The 22,173-nt window shown below is 41.1% G+C and overlaps 1 protein-coding gene across 1 annotated transcript in view; it reads right to left on the bottom strand.

Moving 5' to 3' along the window:
- The window catches only part of T265_13847 (hypothetical protein), a gene marked incomplete at both ends in the record, with an annotated part of 47,946 nt that overhangs the window by 2,168 nt on the left and 23,605 nt on the right, over nt 1-22,173 (bottom strand). The window contains 7 exons of the mRNA XM_009170860.1: nt 5,948-6,228; nt 6,540-6,791; nt 9,007-9,449; nt 11,223-11,392; nt 12,341-12,443; nt 12,478-12,644; nt 20,344-20,567. Coding sequence (XP_009169124.1) covers nt 5,948-6,228; nt 6,540-6,791; nt 9,007-9,449; nt 11,223-11,392; nt 12,341-12,443; nt 12,478-12,644; nt 20,344-20,567 — 1,640 coding nt within the window. The remainder of the gene's footprint in view (nt 1-5,947; nt 6,229-6,539; nt 6,792-9,006; nt 9,450-11,222; nt 11,393-12,340; nt 12,444-12,477; nt 12,645-20,343; nt 20,568-22,173) is intronic.

The raw sequence follows: 22,173 nt of genomic DNA, 5'->3' as shown, positions 1-22,173 counted from the left end.
ATATATAGGACTTGGAACGATCAAATCAGTCACTAAGGAATCCCAGACTTGCATCTGTATAGGATGTATTTAGCTGCGACTACTCAACGTACTGAGGTTGACTTGAAGTGCAATACCAGAGCATTGGACTCATTAGTTTCCTATATATACTGAGCATCCGCATTATGTGGTTCCACAATGAATCCTTCCTACCCTATTCGGTAGCACAGTGATTTGCTATTTTCAGGATTGGACCGTTGACCCAGATTGCTTATGTAGTTCCTTACCGACATAAGCGTCATGTTCTCAGTCAACTGCCCTTTCCCACAGCGTTGGACAGTCCTTTACTCCAGACAGTCAGTAATTGAGAGGAGATTCGTATGCCAATGCTATTAAAGCTCTAGATTTGAAGAGCCTAGAGTCACCGCAGTGGCAATCATTCAACAGTTCAATCACCTGGACAGCTAGTAAGTTTCGAGTAACAACCGAATAAATCAACCTAAAAAAAATAAGTGCGTGGCTGACAGAGTTGTCTACTGTGGGATCGTAATAAGCCTGTAAGACTGTCAATTTTACTAGTTCACTTTGATCACTGAATATGTTGGAAGCCCGTAAGTCGATGCAAACTTGCTTACTCATGCATGAAGTCAAATAAAGCTAACGGACATTAGGATATACAGAACGACTGAATGCAGTCTGTTTGAGTGGTTCTAACAATTGCGCCTTTTTACAAGATTTTTGCTCTATTAAGCTGCAGAACACCCTTAAAAGTTCATTTTTTGATCCGTGGTGGATATCAGCATTTATAAGCTACAGAAGAAATATGTAGTTCACTTTAAAAGTGCCCCTACCGACCCTAGGCTTTATTCTTACGTGTGAGATTACAGCGGTAGATACAACTGATGTTTAGGCTCTCACTGAGTAATTTACTTATGTTACCCTGGATAAGTAACACTGTTTTCGTAATCCTTCCCATTAACAAGGTGAAAACATGTTCACCATTTAGACCATTCTTCCTTATTATTGTCACTGTGGAGCACCCGCTCCCAAGGTTACTGTCGACCGTTTAAAAATCGGGCGAATCTGCTATCGAGTAAAATCGATGTGGTTGGACGCTTTTGTTGAGAAAATGGGTAATGGATAAGTGACGACGATTACATGTGTAGTGTCCCCAGCTGGTTCAAAGGAATGTCTCACGGGCAAGCAAGCAGGAGAACTTGAAATGAACTACCCAAAATTTCGGCAAGCGAAATTCGGCAAGAAATACTGATATCTTTTTTTACGTGTAATGCTGACACAAACTGTGAATACAGGAGAGCGAACTCAACTCAAGCTACTGTGTTCACCCAGGATAGAAACTGCTGCACCTTACTAAGAACAAGCTGGCCTGAGTCATCACTATATAGTCATTATTTTACTACATGCGAATGGAACCCAAAAATATTTTCGCCTACGCCCTCTTTCAACGCACCCCTTGCGCTTTCATCGGATGCAAGTATAGGTCTGCAAGTGCATCGCTTGATTTTTCACAATATTTCACCTGGAATATGATAGTTCACGGAACCAGCTATCACTAAATATCTCCAGCCAAATCGAAGTAAACGCTGTTGTTTTGGTTGACCAAGTGTCACGCAGTGACTACCGGAATGTGGCAGAGAAATCTGAATTCCACCAAGCCCCTATTACTGCTTATTTGATCCACAAACATTTGCACACGCTGGCATGCAGAGTGCTGTAAAATGCGGTTGAACGTACCAAGCCAGCCCAACCAAATCTGTGACCCCCTTTTTGTCACAACTTTGAACCATCTTTTTAAGAAGTGGTCACTAAGAGCTAGTGTGGTGTGAAAGGTAAGTGGCATATGCGAGTTTTGCCAATTGTTGACGTTCTTATTTTGCTTTCCTCCACAACACGGCGAATAACAAATTCAATACCAGGGTAGTTGTTGACTTTCAGCCACCGTGAATTTAAATATAGTGCGAAGTATGCACACTTTCTTTTGGCCTTCTAATCGCCCCTAAATAGTTCGGACAGGACGACGTTGTACTGTGCCTGCTCTACTTCCTCGTCGGTTTCTCAGGGGTGTGTTTCATCAAAAACAACCTGGAATTTATGTTTGTAAATAGCTTGATGTAAACAAAAACCCAAAGGTTGAGGTCACATCCAATAAGGTTTTGGTTGATATGTTGTTAACTAGTTGAAATTGCCAGCGGTCAAAAACTCCGAAGATACGCATGTCGACGATGATTTCGTTTGACTCTCTATTTACAACCGAGAATGGCGAAAACACCGAATTTGTTTATGGGTCATGTGTAGTTACGTCCCTTATTTCATTTAGATCAGGTAAGTCATCCAGATACAATACCACATGACTTATGTAAAGATCATCTTTTTATACGCCTTAAATGAGCTTTTCAACATTACCGTATCCCTTTTGCTTAACTTATTGTGGACTGTCCAAAAATCTTGTACATCTTTCAGCCAGGAACGACAGTAAAAAGCGCTCATGTATTCTGGCCGTATTTTACTGCCTGAACCTATAGTGGATACATTTACGAAGATTTAACATCATCTCTGTTGAGAATGCCCCATAGAATGTTGGTAATGTCTGAGGCTTACAGGTGACTCCATCATGTCAGGTCCAAAAGCTTCCTTCTCGGTGAAGTCTAGAGACTCCAAAAATCCCATTTTGACATACAGCCGATGGTTACTGGCAGGATAGCACGAAGTTGAACTTGACATGCGGTTCTTCAAAGAGACCCTTGGTGTATTAACATAAACATCTGAACCACAATGTGGAAAAGGTTAATACAGAAATGACCCATAATATCACTGTTGATGGCTTCGCTTTGCTTGCGAGCGTGAATATCCTGGCTTAAAATACTCCAGCGAAAATACACCGATCTCCAACTGGTTGTTGTTTATTACTGATGACTCACTACAATTTTGGTGACCCGGATTACGCAGAAACCACAGTACCATGAGAACACCCGATTGCTCGTACAGTGAAACGAAATTTTTTGTGTTAAACTTTTGTATTCTCAAACTGGATTTAAGCCACTGAATGTTTGAACGTCAATATATTTTGATGAATTGCCGATGGATAGGAAATTGTAAGTAAATATAAACTTCTCAAAAGTGAAACTTAGCTTTATACACAAATTCCCACACGGAGGTAGTACATAACAGCTACTTCTGCAGATTTGAGTAAAAATATATTTATTTGCTCGATTTTCTAACAGCTGCCTTTGGATTGCGTGTCAGCCGAATTTCGTGGGTTTGCTAGTCAGGTTTAGTCCCACTGATGCATGCCGTGAAAACAGTAGTGAACAAATATATCCACGTCAAACTTTATCGTATGTGGTTCCGATTGGGCTTGTGTGACCAGTGGAAGCGATCGGCGAGATGATGCCCAATCTCAAAGTACCCGCCTTGTTGGTCCAAATGTTAGCCTTCTTACGGAGTTTTAAGGTAATTGAGGCTGGTGACCTTAGCATATTAATGAACGTCTGCGGCATCACTTCGATGGCGATACAGTCCTCCACAGGTGAGTGAATATTTTGGACCGGCGATCCATGGGTTCTTAAAGGTCAGGTAACCGTAGATAAGTACCCGACTCATAGTAGGGCATACACCGGCTTTGATTCATAGGCTCATTTTAATTCGTCTCCGTCATGCAGGATTCTCCTATGATCAATACTGAAGACGTTGCTGTTAGGCAGCAAGGTTCTGCCAAAGAAACTGGAGGTGGAGCCTTGTCTGATATAGTCGTTTATGTGGAGGTTGACCGAAAAATTATACCTCGCGTTTAGGGCTTTTGAGTTAACGTTTAAGTTTAGGGTCTTCAAACAAATCCCAAATTCTACAACTACTTTTTGGGTCATAATTTTGACTAGAGGGCTCAAGGTAGAATACCCTAACAAAGCTTGCTCTTTTGACCTGATCAAGCCTAATCCATTTTTGGACACAAACTAGCAATAAAAACGACTTTGCTTTCCGTGTAAGACTCACCTGACTCTGTCTTCAGTAAAATTCATCTACTTTTTTGCCGAAAGCAGTGCCACCAAAGACAATCTAAATTCCCAGGCCCCAATATGCGTGTTTGTCTTGTCGGTACCCAAATATTTCAAGAAGGTGGGTAGCTTTTGCGTTCAAAGTTTGCAAATTCTGTTGAAGTAATTAGTCACCTTCGCTCACTACACCACAAATCCAAGAAACCCTGTTGGGTTTGAGATTGGTAACCAGAAGACAGCATTTGAAGCGATTCTAAGAGTTTTCGCCAAGTAACTGCGTAGTGCAAATAGATCGTGATACTACGGCTCTTACACACTCAGTAACCATTTTTATCTATCAGATCCCAATACTCGTTTTCTGCAGTGTCTTGGTGGCATGCTGTGACGGCGAAAGTCTATCTTTTGCCAACCTTTACCGGAAAAGCAGGTGTACAAATAGTCCGTTCCAAGTGCCTTGTTCGTAGGCTAGATACAAGTTTGATTTATATAAGGAAAAACCACTATATTCATTCAGCAACCTTTTATCCCAAGTGGTGCTATGCTTCAGACTTGAAATGGGTTCTCCATCTAAATAATGCACAATGGATCATTACGGGCGCACCTAGTGGCATGTGTCATTCCGCAATATATGTGAGAACTAGAGCGTTCGGTGCAGTGTCGGTCGATTTGCAAAACTTTCTGAATGGGTCAATCGAACTGAGTTTCCCGAATTGTACGAGGAGCTCTTTCACACATGGCATGAACTGTTGTGAATTAGGAATCAACTTCCCATACGCAATTTGACTTATCATGATGTATTCCTAGCACCCACTACCGTTTAGATCTTCACACAAACATACGAGCATGTGTTGTTCATTTAGGCATCCAGGGTTAGCGTCGGATTAAACATGCTCTGGTTGCTTCAAGTTCACGGCTGAACGGTCCTCCTTTTGTTCTGGTGCAATTATTCTGTTTTGTCCATTCCAAAAAGTGCCGAGGTTGCAACTGGGGACATCTGACACGTGAGGCCAGTGTATCACTCCAATAACGCATCCTAGAAAAATCAGAAAGTTCACGTTTGAACAGTTGAGCGAGTTCACCTTTAAGGCTTTTATCCTGGCGGCTCGAGCGACGACTCAGTAATTGTCCCGGTTGTGTCGATAACCCAATTCTTCTCTCAGGACGCAACACTCAGGGCCGCCATAAACGCTTAGAAGCTGCTAGACAAACCTTGACTAGTTGTAGGTGATTGTGCGGAATAAGCAAATTTAACCTTTATGTCACTAATTTGATCAGTCGTCCACTAGTTCGAGCACAACTATTCCTAAGTCCGCATCAAGCACTGGGCTCGAGGTTGACAGAAACACTTGTCTAGTTCCCATACACAGAAAACCAGATGAGTACGCAGCTGGCTGAATCCCATACTAGTGGTAGATAACTGCCTAGAGATGGAGTTGATATTTATGAGAAGGCATATTTACAACTGCTATTTTACGCGCGAGACAACTTGAAACAGTACTATTTGTTGGTAACCAATGTGTTCATGCTTGTCTTGCTTGCTTGTTAGGGGCCAACCTAGCAAATTTAGTGTGCACTTGACAACAGACGTAGTTATCTGGGGTTGGTTTAGAAGTTTGATTCTACTTTGTTTTCCAAACGATAAGACAAAGGGGGGAATATCTCAACACAACATGAATTTTTTTCAAAAACAAAATATTGAACAGCATTTGTGCCCACCAATACCATTCGGGAATTTGACTTAGGAATGTGCTGTTACAGAGTCACATGTACACCTTTGTTTGACAACAACATCATCAGCAAAAAACAATTTTTAAATTCCCCAAGTTGTTGGGGCTTACAGGAGCACCAGCGATAAATATCAGTTAGTGGGTATTTTTCAACAAATAAGATTATGTTGGTGATGATTGACATGAGAGAATAGGTAGTTTGATAGGTATAAACATTCGGGTGGTTACCTGCAGTGAACTGTAATGGGCCCATCATGTCCTGACTGTGCTTTCAGCTTCTGCACCTGTCCAATCAAACTGATCAGACTGTCACCACTTGGTGGGACACCATTTTCAGGCCAACGAGTAAATTGCATCTGCCGTAAGATACGAGATTCACCGTCACGTGCATCTGTGATCTTGAATTCACGAACAATATGGCCAGCTGTATTGTACTCAGTAGTCGGATCTACCACAAAGAACTGATAGCGCGACGCCTTCTCACTTGGCCAATATTTGAAACATTTTACCTGAATAAGAAATGCAGTTGGCTCGCATGAGCACTGGTTATAATTCGTATTCTCCAGCGTGCTCTCAGCATTAGTTATTTTTCGGGTACTCATTGAAATGTTTAGCAAAGGAAGTACTGGACTAACTGAGGTGTGGGCCTTCTCTTCAAGTGCTTTTCGCTTGGTTAACGCAGGTTCATATCAGCATAGCAAAACCGTGGACGTTCTTAAAATGGGCTGACAATTTTCTTAGCTTTCTCGAGTAGAAGACCTCAAAAACGCAGATTTCAGGTTTCACCTTATATATATAAATTTATTCAAAAAACGCTTACACGTCCACCTTCGTTTATGTTGCACATCATCACGATACATTCGCTCTTGTACTCCCAAACCATGCGCCAGAAATCTTCCACTGTTGAGGCCGTTGGAGCTTGACACGCGATGTAGGCTTTTTTGTCTCGATAACCATCTACGAAACTGGCATTGATGTAGTCCGAGCCTTCCACTCCCCGAATCGGGCACAGTTGAACTCGGTTCCACTCAAATGGCACGATGCTGATGATGCGATTCTTGCACTGGTTGATCTGGAACACAGCATTTAATAAACGATAACAACAGGATATCTACGACCTAGATATGGGCCTAACCAAACAGTGTCCCACGTACATATGCGAGTGTACATTATTCAGCTTTTTAAATTTTAGCAGTTCGGTCTGCGGAACGAATTTCACCAAACTGCTAAATTTAGGTTATAGAATTTGCTGGCTGATTTACATAAACTTTCTGTCTAGGAAGCTCCTCTCATTTTACGGCTCGGACGCAGCTGGCAGACACTTTGGAGATTTCCATGCTCACCACTGTCTACAGACCAGACAAGAAGTAAAACTTTCATACTAAAAATCTAAGAGTACTTTGAGGAATATGGAAATTAGTTAAATAGGCCCATATAATGGACAATCACAATTTTCAAATTAGCTACTGGAAATATTCATTTGTCTGCAAACCGGACCAATCTGGGAAATGGACAGTCGGTCCGACCAGCTGTTCACAGCAGGCAGTCGGATGAATTTCATCTCTGGACCGCTTAACACGCCCATGGATGAATGCACACTATGCAGGAGGATTGCACCTGAGTATGTCACCGCAGTAAGCCACACTTTTGAGGTTGCTCAGTCTCTCTGTCTCTCTGTCTGTTGGAAAAGTCCCTTTGTGCGTAGTCTACCGGTGTGAACTAGACAGCAGTTTGTCTCAGTCAGAATCAACTGGCCGGTATGCGCTGTTTGCCATACCCAGAGCAACATGTCCCGGATTGGCTGAAATGTGTTTTTTGACATTTGTTATGTTGTTAGCTATTTGAAAGCGAAGGAAAAACCCTACTCCGTTGGAACAAAAAGGCATGCGACAAGTGAGTCAACAGTAACACCGGTTTAGCATCAACGATTTCTTCAATCGTAAGAGTTTAAATTCACCGGTAATATTCCCAAAACATCCTATGCAGTTTAGCAATAAAACGAGTCAAACAGATAGTCCATCCCAAGCTATAAACATTTCATCGGATGTCGCTCACTTCTTTCTTATATTAGCTCGTATAAATAAAGCTCAGGTTACCTTCACCTCATTTGAACGTTACATCATTTCCCTTGCTGATATCACCCAGCCCGAACCCACCACGTTATTATTGCAAACAGGAGGAAAGAAGGGCAAACCGTATTGACTCCGGCTTCAGGATGATAACTACCTGTGAAGATTTTTGTTCATTCGAATTAACCATCTGTGTTTATAAGAGCCGCCATTTGGGTTTTGTTTTCTATAAGCATACACATTTCTATCAAAGAGACTGCACGTGATCCGAAATCCATCGAATTCCTGCCGCTTGCTCTCATTTCTTTAAAACAGCATTGGATCCAAAAACTAGATTTACCCAATAGGATCTTGACAGTTGCCCGGTTGGAACGTCGCTGGAACGAATGCTGAGTTCATATTTTCAGCAAGATGCACCCTTAGTACCACTACGAACAGTATGAGAGAATAACTAGATAAGATTCACCACACAAGTTGATATACATAAACAAACGTGTCACCAGATAAGTCTGGCCAGAATTCTTTGGAGCTAAGCTAGAAATTGTATGTACGGGTGCTCCGCGGCACTGCAGGGTTAAATTGCAAAGTTACGAAAATTTGTCGTCGCATCTCAGACATGATTTTCAACATAAAAAAGATGCCCAAAGAGCTTCAACGTATTCTGCCGTATCTAACTGCTATCCCTGTTTTCTTACCTTCGTTTCGTAAAACAGACTCGCCAACAAGGAACACAAGCGAATGATAAACTGACAGCGGAACACACAGCACTCAAATGCAACTTTGGCATTGATCCAGACTGTCTGATCGGCGTTTGGATGACAGTGACACTGCTTCGCTCTAAGAGCATTTGAAATTACGTCCACAAACCGACATCAGGTGAAGTACGTCAGAAAAATAAAGCTTCCATTTACTAAAGGGACAACTGATTTTTGAATACTTGACGTTAAACTCCATCAAATTTCCTCCCAAACGGAAGATCTTACTGCTTATGAGCAGCTCTATCAAGTTGACCAAAGACACGTTCCGATTTTTTCACAGGCTTTCAGTAAGTAAAACAACAATAATATTTAATTACATGTACTCATATCAAACTATCTAGAAGTTGGTCATAATTAAAAATAAGCTACTCTTTTGTGACTCAAAATGACCACAGTAAGAATGGACATGGTCCGACGAATCTGCAGTGGCTCATCACAATACGAATAATTTCCAACTTACCGGTAAGTTGGCAACCTCGCTTGGAATCATGGATTTATGCGCACCTGTGTAACGAAAATGTGTACCACTGGCCAAACTGATCGGTGACGATGCTGGAGTACTCGCGGATGGCGAAGGCGCTGAACTGTTAAGCTTGCGAAACTCAAGTTGGAAACCAGTGTATCCCAGTTCTGTATGTGTGAAGCCAGAAGTTTTGTTCATCAAGTGATTGTTTATTTGGATCGAATTCAAATGTTCTACATGTGAGCAGAGATTTCTTGCAAAGACTTCTGTGTTTCCGTCCAAAATTGCATCCATTATGGTATGATAAATGAGTTCGTACTGATCCACCGATTCTACCAGACGCATTCTCTGCGTTCGCAAACGATTTACCAAGCCAAACACATCAACATTTTGTTCAAGTTTGATCTGTTCCAGGAGGATGTCCAAAGCGATGAAAACACCTAAGAAGAAAACAATGGATTATTTCATATGAACGGCCACACGTAACTATTTCCTTTTAAGTTTTTTGATCATCATTCAGCAGCGAAAAATCGCGAAGGAACCAATCCCTTGTAGAAGCTCTGTTTTTAAGTGAGTTGCCAAAGTATTTCATACAGTGACCGTTAGAGGGAAAATTGGGCAACTGCGAACCACCATACTGGTAAGGAAGCTGGTACAATTTCTACAGCTTTTCGCAGGAAAGGAGAACCAGGAGTTTTGACTAGTTGCTCATGTTGATACCAGGTTTGGTCAAGAGTAGAATTTGATACAGAGCAAAGCAGGCACTGAAAGAGCTGTTTTTCACTACATAGGTTTCTTAGCAATCGCTGAGTTTGCTTTGGTGCCCACGACTTGTTCATGACCTAAGGTGAATACCAAGTAGTTTCCAAGGGAAATGACGCAAAATTTTCACTTGTAGCATTCACACGACCACTGAACTCCACTTCTGGTCGGAGTAGCTTGACAATACGGGCACTAAGTTCGAAAGTATACCGTCTCTATAACCACTGATAAAAATGACGATAACACTGTTGTCGTGGTTACTCCCAAGTTAGCCATGGGAACCATATCAACGCACTCTTATGGATACAGTCAAACCTCCACTTCCAGACCCTTAATCATGGTGGTTTTTTTGAAAGCAAACAAAAAATCACCATTGAAATCGTTCCAGTAACAAACCGTTAAAAGCTCGCTTTATAGAATTCTTTGTGATTTCGTATCTAGAGTAATGTGTTTCAAATTGGCGGTTTAGGCGGCTAAAGCCAGTAGCACGAAATCGCAAAGAGCAAGAAAGTAATCATGGCTTGTGAAACAGGGCGACTTCACCAACAGAATACGACCATACAGTGGAAACACTTTTCAATGACGAGCATACTTTTATCCAATATCGCCCGTTTGTTAGCTCCCAGGACACAACGCGTGCGGGGTTTCAAGATGGCTATGTCAACGGAGAATATACTGGAAATACGAGCGTCATATCAAAGCCTTGCAATCGGTGCACCTGGTGAGAAATTTCGTATACCACAGCAATCTCACAAGCTTAATGGAAGCGAGGTGTGCGCACCACATTTATGTTGAGCATGTGACGGAGTTGTTTATGTTGCGTGGTGAATCAGTTCACTTGAGAAAGCAATTGACCAAGCACTTTATAATATGGGAAGTAAAAGCTGACAAGTGGGGATGAACTGGTATAAGATGATCTTAACAGTGGTGGGGTAAATATTTGAATGGACTCGCGACAGCCTACGAACCAGTAGGTCTTGAAATAGAAATAATTTGAATACACTAACAGCACTTCTGTTACGGATTAAAAGTTAATTTTCTAAACGCTCGCTTACGTGATAACACAACCGAAAATGTCCGGATGTGACTTCAATAGGAATCCGAATGAAAACGAGCCAACTTTTATTTCTTCGGTTGTAATAATACTTCTAGTCTGATCAGTGACAGTAACTCATTAATTCTTTTGAGAAGAACAATGTTTGCGATGCCGAGACCGTATTAAAAGTTGTTTCTGCGTCCGTTTGACCGCTCACGTTTTACTTTTAGCATACAATCCTGCGGTATGCATAACTGCACTTGGAAATGGCTTCAAACCCTACAAAGCTTGTTTTGGAAGCCATGGCGGAAGCTACCCAGACTTTGTGGAAATTGTCAAGAAATTTTTCTCAACATGAAATTCCGAATCATTGCAGTTGAACTCACAGCCATAGTCCAAATAGTGCTCAACTCACCAGTTCTACCCGTTCCTAATGAACAGTGTACTATAATGGGTCCATGTTCATGTGGATTGACAGCCCCAACTCTCCGCATAAACATCATGAATGTGACCGACTGGGTTGGAATCGGATTTTCTGACCAGTTTGTATACTGCAACTGCCAAATTCTTCTCCGTTCCATGCATCTATTCGATGGAGAAACAAAAGCAAAAGACCAAGCATTTGGCAGTCTTTGAAGTACACGCTGGTAAATTTGAGGTTCTGTTTCTTCATACATATTGGTGACCATTCCTCGATTACTAATCAACTGGAAAAATGTCAACCCCTACAGCTTCCCAACGGTTCACGAAGGGGATTCCGGCCGACTGACAATAAATATACATATACATACATATATACATATACATATACATATACATATACATATACATATACATATACATATACATATACATATACATATACATATACATATACATATACATATACATATACATATACATATACATATACATATACATATACATATACATATACATATACATATACATATACATATACATATACATATACATATACATATACATATACATATACATATACATATACATATACATATACATATACATATACATATACATATACATATACATATACATATACATATACATATACATATACATATACATATACATATACATATACATATACATATACATATACATATACATATACATATACATATACATATACATATACATATACATATACATATACATATACATATACATATACATATACATATACATATACATATACATATACATATACATATGATTCAAGACACTGCGCATGTTCCGATTTAGCTTGTGTTGAGAAATTTTGCATTCATTGTTATGCAAACCTATATTTTGGTTGGGATGTTTCTTAGGCGTATGTAATATCCACGATCAGCACCTTGGAATGCAATATAGGTGTAGACATTCTTCGTCTAGTCCTGTAAACTAAGCCTAAGACTACGGAACATAGTGGGGGACAGATACGCGAACACTAAGCTGTGTTCTTTCCTGAAAGAGAATGTGTCGATCACACCTTCACCCTCCGGAACAGCGATACTGTTTCCAGCGACCAACAGTGGTTGTGTTCCTTGATCCGAAAGCTGACTTTGACTCTGTTGATCGTCAAGCACTAGGGTGGTGTCCGTTGAACTAAGGCGTCCCCCATTGATTTCTGACCCTAATTAAGGCGCTGGATGCCAACCCTCGCGGACGTGTGGAGGTCTGTGGAAAATTCTTGCCTGGGTTCACCACCTCAAGTGGTACCAGGCAAGGCTGTCCTCTTTCGCCTTTCAACTTTAAATTCGTCCTTGATACAATTATAGTGGACTCATTATGGGTCTCAAATGCCTGTAGAGTCAAAGTTCTCTCAGAGCATCCGCTCACAAATATGAAGAACGCAGACGAAGTAGCATTATATTATCTGACGGCGTGGTAATGGGAACAATATTAAATAGACTTTAAAAAATCCTGACTCACGGTTTGGCATACCTTTCGCACATACACATTGTAGTGCTGCTGCAAGACTGGTTGTGTGCGAACCCTAAACTCTCGCTTGCGGATGAGCGAATTGTGGTAGTAGACAAGTTTGTCTACCTGGGTAGCTGTATTAGTCGCGGTGGTATCGCGAAAGATAACTCCATCCGGATTTGGAAGGCTGGATCAGTTTGTGTGAACCTACATTATCTGTGGTTTAAGCGTGACATCAGCTTGGCCGTCAAGGGTTGACTTTACAAGGCTGCGTTGCGCCCCCATGTTACTATACAAACCAGACACCTGGACGCTGCGCGCCGAGGATGTTGATATCTCCAGAGAGCTGTTCAAGTCTGGCAGGAACTTCGCATCAGCAATGCTGAGGTGCGCCAGAATCCATAGGTTGCGCTTGCTTGGTGACGTGCTGTGTATGTCATTCGACCGAATTTCTTAAATGCCTCTTTGTACATAACCGCGCGAGGGGTATGCAATAGCCCGAGGAGGTCGAACAATGACTTGATAGCGAAGTGTGAAAGCAATTACCAGAAAACTTAGCTGCGCTGGTCACTAACATCGCCCTGGATGGGGGTCCCGAGACAGGACACATCACTACTTGCAGACATTGTCAAAAATGACCGAGCCGTACCCCTAATGGCGCTCGAACATTCAAGCTATTGCCTCCAATTCATAACACTCTTCCCCTCCTCTCCAAATAAGGGTTTACTGCAAACCTCTTATTTATGCATCAATTATATCAGCCCCCGCCTCCAATGCGCATCCAACTACCCCACATTTGTAAAAAGAGACTGTGGCAGCTACAACCAATGTGCGACAAGTACACGTTCCTTACAGCTGATATTGATGATGAATTAACGTATCACAGAGCATATCCGTCCAGACAGGTTGGTTAGGACGAGCACCATAGTTCTGTCGCAAAATAAATAAGGGAAAAAACATCGACTGGAAGGGGTTGAAAGACGTATTTGTTACGGGCTTAGTCAGGTAGCTTTATGGGTGTTTGAAGTGATTCATTATGGCAAATGGTTTCGCGGATGATTTCTAAGTCCTCCACTTATACCATACCTACCATTATACCGAGCGACCAGTTTTGCCTGTTGGGACGTCGAATTATTTTATGGCGTTAACATATAGGTACGTTGGGTTAAGCAACCAGACTTTCAGATAGCTTCAGCTCTTCAATTGACAGAACGTCAGTAAACCGCAATTTGCTGAATGAAAAAAGCGATCATACACAACTCAAATAATGCATACCACCCAAGCAGATATTACCCGTCTAGATTCAGTCTTGATTTTCACATATTTTCTGCTTTACTGATCAGACGTTTAATCAAATCGACTTGATTACGTAGGAATAAAAGTCTCTAACACAAGGCTTTTATTCGGCAGCAACTGAGGCTAAACTTCGACGTACAACTAGTGGGGAATTTGGGAAAAACACCAAGATTCACCCTTTTATCCATTGATTACTCACCTTCATAATTACCAGTTCGAAGTATGATCTTGGTAGCCGTGCCTGCTAAACCGATTACAAGTGCAAATCTAACATAAATCAAAATGTTGGATTTTTCTAAGGGTTGGTGTGTGACTGTGCCTTAGACAACCGTAAGTGGTGGTGTTGTGAGGCCAACAGGTCACTAGACATCGGCTTCTGTCATCCGTGTTGATTCGTTGGGGTGTCTGGCCTACTTCGTATCTGATTTGTCTAGAATGCGGCAGGTCTCTCCACGTAGCAAACAGCCCCGAAGTCCGTCTGGAGACTACCTTGGTTCGAAGCGTATCCAGACAACTAAGATAACATCAAGCAGCTAGCAACCATCGGGATTAGGCGAGATGTCTACCTAAGAATCCGCTACTAGTGTCTGTAATGCAGTGTCTGATTAATCCTGGCAAGCACTGTGCCCAGACGAAGTGAAACCCACAAACGTTGGTTCAGCCTTTTCCTGTTCGTCTTTTTCTCCTTTTAAGCATTCCTTAACTTATGGAAACCGCAGTGGCACGTGCATACAAAATTCTACCTTTTGGTCATATAACAGTCTGATTCAAATGCAGCTCCTCTATCACAGGCGCTATCTGGTTGGACAATGAGTTATAATTTTAGTGAAAGACCTTGTACTCTTTAATTAGTGGGTTGAAAAACCTGAGGATTCTGGCCAGGATTTGTCAGTGTATGATGACAAACACCCTTCCGTTCGACCAAAAGCATCCGCCTAGTTACAACTAGATTAAGTTGAACGGTTTCTCAAACGTGAGAATAACCCACATTTCACACTCTTTCTGATAACCGCTGGATTCACAACGTACCTAATCTTATGCTCCTGATGACCATCAGTTTGAACATGGATGTGTTCCTTTGAGTGCCTATCGGAGAATTACATTGAGTGGAATCTTAGTGGGTATGTTGTTCCCTCAATCGAATTTTCGCCTTTCTTGGGCAAAATGGTACGACGCAGAATGCACACGTACCGAAATGTGTTATGACGAAAACGGACACAGAAATTATGCTCGGTAACATATGAGCTGCAGTTGTCTCTTTTTAAATGTAAGTGATTTGTGAAGTCTTTCAGTAAGCGTGGTTTAGTCGCCATTCGGATTCTGTGCTTCATCTATTTGATGGATTATCACTCGGACCGCTGAAAAATTGGAGTGACATATAATAGACATCTCAAACACAGCTAGAAACTTTGCTGAATGTGTGCAGAAATGCAGGTGCGTGGCCTGAAAAGGATCATTCACACATAAATGCAAAGTGCATAAAATAGTGCATGTCAAGTAGTGCATCCAGAAATATGTGTCAGCATACAGTGTACTCCGTATATGACTGTGATTTAAAATTACTAGTATTCGGAATATAATCCTTCAATTTGATCGCTCCTTAGAACTAAGAGTGCAATTAATAGTTTTCACATTTCTGTTTATTACACATTCGCCAGCTGTAGAGAAGAAACCAAACACCGAAAAATGACTCTGGGGCGTGGACGCTCATCTTTTAAGTACATAGAAACCGGTTGAACAACCGAATTTCTAATGCCTCATCTGTGTTCATAATGTGATTATTAAATAATTTTAGCAAGTGGTTCATGCATTTTGACAGCAGCTATGAATGAATGACTTGACTGAGTAGTATGTGATACTACAGCACAACCTCACCTTTAAGTCAATTGGGCTAATGCCTCTCTGCACGTTTAATGAGGCGCTCAGCTGTGGTTGTTTTATGGGAACAGACAAAGGTGGAACTAGGTGAACTGGCTGTAGAATGAGACATTTCGACTCATGCTAAAAGTGCAAGCCAGTTTTGGTGAGAACATTAACTCAGCATGGAAGCATCAGATACTTGGTTTAGTACAGCATCTGTTTTCCTTGACAGTGAGGGCGTCCCTCTGGAATGGTACTGTCACACGTCTAGCAAGGACTGAATGTTGCACTTTTCCACCTAAAAGTCTAGTTAGATGGTCAGTACCTACGAACATATTTTCCAAGAACATTCCATCTTTGGGGTCAGCACTGCAATAGTATTACAGCTCATCAGCAGTGCATACCCTTGACTGTGCTGTAGTTTGAACTCCAGTAATCTGACATATAGGGTCAACGTGCTACCGCCCGTTTACCAGTACACGCTGAAAATGGCTGATTTTTCATCTCTGGACAGGGAAATATTTTGATTTTGTCGTGAATCTTCAGAGGTTTCTGAGTGTCATCCAAAAGCAATCATTTTGAAGTAGATGGTCAACCCTGGTTTGGAAGCTAAATTTACCCAATAAAGCGGAAGAAATTTTCTGAAACCCAGGGATTTCTGTGAAGAGTAATGAGGAGACAGGCAACCGTAGTGGAAGGGCGCAAAGATGCTCGTTGTTAGGAGGTTATCGATAGGAATGAAATGACACCTCTGACTCTCGCATTATGTGACCAAGACTCAGTATTGTCGGTGGTGTCTTTCAAAAGATCACCTTAATTGACTTTTCTGATGCAGCAAGTCCTTCAAATACTTTCATTCCTTTTCCTGCTGCTTTCACATTTACGTTCGGGACTTGTTAGCGCAAATCCAGTACAAATACTCCAGGCGACGAGCAGAGATTCTGCAAAAGATGGTTTGTCACGTGTTAAGATGCAGTGCATGGTTAGGGCAGACTTATCCTCATGAATGAGTCTCATTTGGGAAGTAAGTTATTCATATACTTTTGGCTTACACTCAGGTTTTGGCGTAGCAAGAGGCTATAGCGTCTTGTTGACGATTGCACATGTTTTACGTGATCATTCAGCAGTTATGATTCAAGCGATATATCAAGAGGATGGCTACGTGACCTATCGGAGAGGACTCTTTCATTGTACATGCGACAGGATGCAGACGCAGGTGATCACACTGGAAACATAACTATCTAGAGGTGATAAAGTGTTAATATAATTTTAGTTCCACTCTTTGAGTGAAATTCATCTGTTATAAAAAGAGATGTATTGCGCAGCTACATCATTTTTCTGAGCAAAGAAATAAGTAAATCTGTCGGGAGAATCGAGTGCACGAACCCCTGGATAATATTCGAAAACCCACAAACGATGCGTCAAGATTGCGTCAACACTGTGAATAACTTGCATTAGGATAGATTTTTGCGCTCTTCAAGATATGGGTATTTTATCTTTAAAAAACTTCCATTGCAAACAAAACCATTATCGCACTATCTGAATTTTCTTTAAAAAATGGCTAGAAGCTTTCATTCTTGTTTGTCTCACGAAGCCCGACGTGGTGAGTTGAACGCATTGAACGAGTTGAACGAACAATCAGTGATGTACCTGACCAAAATTTAGATATACACAGCTGGGGCAGATATAGAAAGACACATTTGAAGGCATTCTTCAGAATGATGGTACAGGGGTCTCTAGTGGCTTCCACTTTTCCACTGAACTTCAAGAATAGAATGGAGTTCTTCATGACATGTCACTTAACTCATCAGCTCTTGACACTGTCATTAGCCAATTCACTGAATCCTTCACATAAAATAACTGTTTTTGTTCCTATCATCACATCAATGAGTGTTCAGTAATATTCTGATAAGTTGACGATTTTATGGAGGCACTCACCGCTGTCAATAATTTTTCATAACTCATTGAACCAGCAGACGCACTACTTTGCCTGATTTTTACTTACATTCCTCATCCCTATTGATGACTATCAATCGCTCAAAGATAGTCATGGCATGAAAATTTCTATCTAGCTTGTTCATTGAGCTCATCACTGAGACCAGCGTTTCCTCATTTCCTCTGCTGTACTGCTGAGTTTTCTGAACTCTCGGGAAGAAGCGTTTGGGATTTAGATCATCTCACTAAACAAACCACCTTTGTCACTTCGCTCAAGTATTAAAGTAACTGGAGCCATTTATTTGGTTTGGTTTTGTCACAATACATAATTGGTTTGAACAATCTATAAAATAGAACTGGAAATCTTGGTGTTTCATTCACTCGAGTCCAGGATATGCTCTCACAAAACCTGTGACCTAAAAGCCGATACTTCGCCATGAAATCTAGCACGAATTGACATGATAATTGATGTGGGTTATGAAGTTCATTTGGAAGTTACTCCATTTTCCAGCAAACGTAGTTCAAGATCAGCCACAGTAGCCTAACTCTCGAAAAGCATCAACAAAATCCAGGCCGCGAAATGGGCTTAGCAACAGAATTTCACAGAATCCTCGGTTTTTCATGTCCTAGTCATCTAGTTGTCATCTAGTTAAGATGTTTGCTTCCGGGCACACTGGTTAGGCAGTATGAAAATCCGATCAAGATTACTACATAAAGAAGTCCCGTAAACTATGCAGTATCGAGACATTGGTTGTTCTCTGGTTTAATTATCCCACACAATTCTTCAGAATCCAGCACCGCAAAACCTGGAATAAATTGTCGATTGATGCAAGAGGCTACTGCAGTTTAGTCACTCGTTACTAATAATGTAAATGGCAAATAAATATGTTTTTCATATCCTGAACCTTCCGAAGCCAAAGCAAAGTAAGTTCACTCAGGTTTTTGCCCCCATTGCCTATGGACGAAAATTTGCTTCGAATATTTAGCTACTACAGCTGAAGTAAGTAGCGTGGTGGCAGCAAGCTGTCACTTGAACAATGAGACAACTCTCTGAAATGCCAGCACAGTGCTTCTCAAAATGGTTTCCCCACATGCAGCTCCTATGAACAACACTCTAAGGCAAAGTAGTGACAAACCTCATTGTAGTATTGATTAGTTTTCGAATTCTTCACTTTTGTTCAGAAGAATATTAATGATGTATTTCAAGTTCAGTTGCAATCATGTTGGGTTCGTACATTATCCCTTCTTTGTTTAATCTTCTAGAGGGAAGTTGACTTAAAATATTCTGGATAGTTTATGTATTTGGCTCTAACAGTCACCACCACATTCGGCGCAGAACGGAAACTTTTTCTAACCGAAGTTTCGAAATTTACCCATGACTCATAAGATTGTCCCGAAGCCGCTATTTGATCATTAGGCTCACCAACTCACCTTAAATAGCATAGTTTCTAAGGCTACCAGTTACCTGGAAATTTTGTGTAATATGCGGATGTTAACTGATTTTTATAATAAACTCATCTGGAAAGGACCTGTACTGTGAGATCACCTTCTGATGAGCAGGAATATTGGACGCTAGATAATTATAATCCCTTCTCCACATAATTTGCGTCGAATTTGGGGTGTTAAAGATTAAGATAATCCACATGATATGACGTTGTTATTCAAGTGGTGCTTAAAGTCCAACGGAGGGGATTAAAATGTCTCATTAGCGCCTACAATGTTATAGACATTAACTTGGTTTGTCGGTAGGCGTTGCTGCGTTTTCGGATTAAAACTTGAAAACTCCGAAATCGCCTGCTCAAGGGTACCAAACTTGATAACAAAATCTTTTGCGGCAGCTTGCCAAGGTTTCGGGGGTCTGCCACTTAGATATGCTCCAGTTCCACTGCTTTTGTTCCTAATCCCTCTGTTTTTGTGCCAGCTGGGGATTGGCTTAACCTCTTCTATTTAGTACAAGTGCCACTCTGCATGCCATTTTACGACATCGGTTTCACTCATCATAATGAACTCTTTAAGCCCGACCGGCAATTACATTCGTTCAAAATATAGGTCCGACCTTTGAATTCTTGCCTTCAATTTCAAAATTCAGCCGTGTCAAACACCTTTTCTAATTCACTCCGCGTATCTTATAATTCCGTTTAATTGTGCACAAACCGTTGTTTCTTGAGCTCAGCCCCGAACACAAATTATATCCCAGAGCCGTGACAGTTTTCAGTTGAGAAATGTAAGTGGTGGTATCTAGAAAACTGATGATGGCCGTTTAAATACGCGCACCAATTCGTATTTAGTGCTGCGCGTATGAGGACAGTGGAATTTCCCATTCGTGGAGCATGAGACGATGATTTCACAGTTCTTCGCCGAAGCCCAACACCGGATATCCTTTTGTCGGTCGTCACCATTCTGCGTCTATTCTGAGACATTCACATCTAAATTTAAGCTGAATTTTGCATGAATATTTAAGGACTAGGTACTCGCGTTAACTTCAACAATCGCAACCAATGAAAAATGAATTAACTTACCCTGACTTTTGAATCACAAATGAACGCACGACGTAGTACGCTAAATCGGTAGTTTCCAGCTTGGTCACCGTAATATCTCCGTACTGATGTGATCCAGTATTGGGCCAATACTGATCACATCTCTCTTCCGCCTGTTCGATCAGGTCAGTTAGGGCAACAATTATGACGCTGTTTTGATTCCAGACCATAGACCAAAACGCATCTATCGTGTCCAGCAATGGAGCCTGTTAAGGAATTCCAGGATTTCGCTCATCAGTTACCGTAGAACGAGCAATACCAGATACACTTCTAAGCCGTTCACTAATCACTAATTAAAAGAGCGCTTCATTTTGAAGGTCTACCGGCCATACGTGAAAAAAATCATACAATAATGTACCCAGACAAGAAGTTGTGTCTGAAAAGCGTAACCTAAATTTGATAAGATCATCAGCGCACACTAAAGGTGTGCCATAAGGTCTGCCTTTATCTGCAACATTCGGGATCGATTTATTCCAAACTCACGATCGGCCAACCGAAGGGCGTAGTTTCCGACTTTACTTCATATATAATTATCATTATTAAGGGATATAGTATTCCACAACAGATGAGTTGGGTTATACTAAAAACTAGATACATGTTTCCTTTTGAAATTTCGCGAGTTAGGGATATGAGAAAGGTGATTTTGGACACAGTAAATCTCTTCACCATTATATGTTCATCTGCGATTTGCAGTTAAGTTTTGTAAACTTGACATTCATGCCACTGGACCATGTTTCCGGACTCACTTCCTGCAGACTCGTTTTGGCATCCTGAATTCTATGGATTTGTCAAAAGGGAGAACGCCATAGAACAAAATTTCTACCCTTTTCGCTACCTACCCCCTCAACGTTAAGAGCGCACAGATTTTCACTACAGTCAGGCAGAAAAATGCGGTGCCCAACACTTAAGCTTCTATAAGCCTGAAAAGTCTCGGGGTTATTTACTCAAAGCGAGGAGATATGAGAGCGTTTTTTTGCTTAATTTGAATTTCGCAACTTATTGAAATCCATATACGATATATTTTTACCCGCTTCAGCTAGATTAATTTCAACATGATGGGGCTTTTACCAACGGTTTGGCGCAATTTTGAGGATTTATTGTTGGCAACCTACAAGATTAGGTGAAATTCAAATGTCATTCATTGTGATCTGTTGTTGCCTTGAGAACTAATCAGTAGAACATGCATGAGGTGGCATTTCTGATGGGTCGCGGTGGTGTGTATACACTGTTCAGGGATTGCTCGCTACAGTTGAATTTGTCTGAATGCAGTTGAGGAAGACAATTCCCATCAATGAAAATGTATATTTAGGGGCCTTACTTCCATGCAGATTATGTAAACATAAGCCAACATGGTGCTGAAACACAACACATCCCAATCGGGATGATGAAGCCGAGTTTGTGCCCGCATTCCATAAATTCTTTTCTCATTATTACTGGGGGGTTTTCGCCGTGAATCGTCGTGGAACGGAATACGACCAAAACTAACGACGTAAAATGTGTCATCTTGTCTCCATTTGTTCAGATTCTGGACACAAACTAGTCGGAACAACCCATCAAAGCAAAAATTGGGCTATTGAGGAAGAAAATGTCCGTACCTGCTAGCACAATCCTATTTACCATATTTCATTTGTTACGAAATTGATTTCTTAAGGTGTGGATGCACGATTTCAACCAAATTGTGTGCATTTTCAGAAATTTGGAAACAGCACCCATAATTATTTTCCTATCCGAACCAAATGGTTTGTTGATATGAGTTGTTTTCAGGAAGAAACTGCATAACTATGACTGAAAATGGATTAAACACAGTAACAG

The sequence above is a fragment of the Opisthorchis viverrini genome (genome assembly GCF_000715545.1).
Source record: "Opisthorchis viverrini unplaced genomic scaffold opera_v5_106, whole genome shotgun sequence".
NCBI classification, from domain to species: domain Eukaryota; kingdom Metazoa; phylum Platyhelminthes; class Trematoda; order Opisthorchiida; family Opisthorchiidae; genus Opisthorchis; species Opisthorchis viverrini.
Note: the sequence above shows the minus strand (reverse complement) of the source record. Positions and strands in the feature narration are given on the sequence as shown.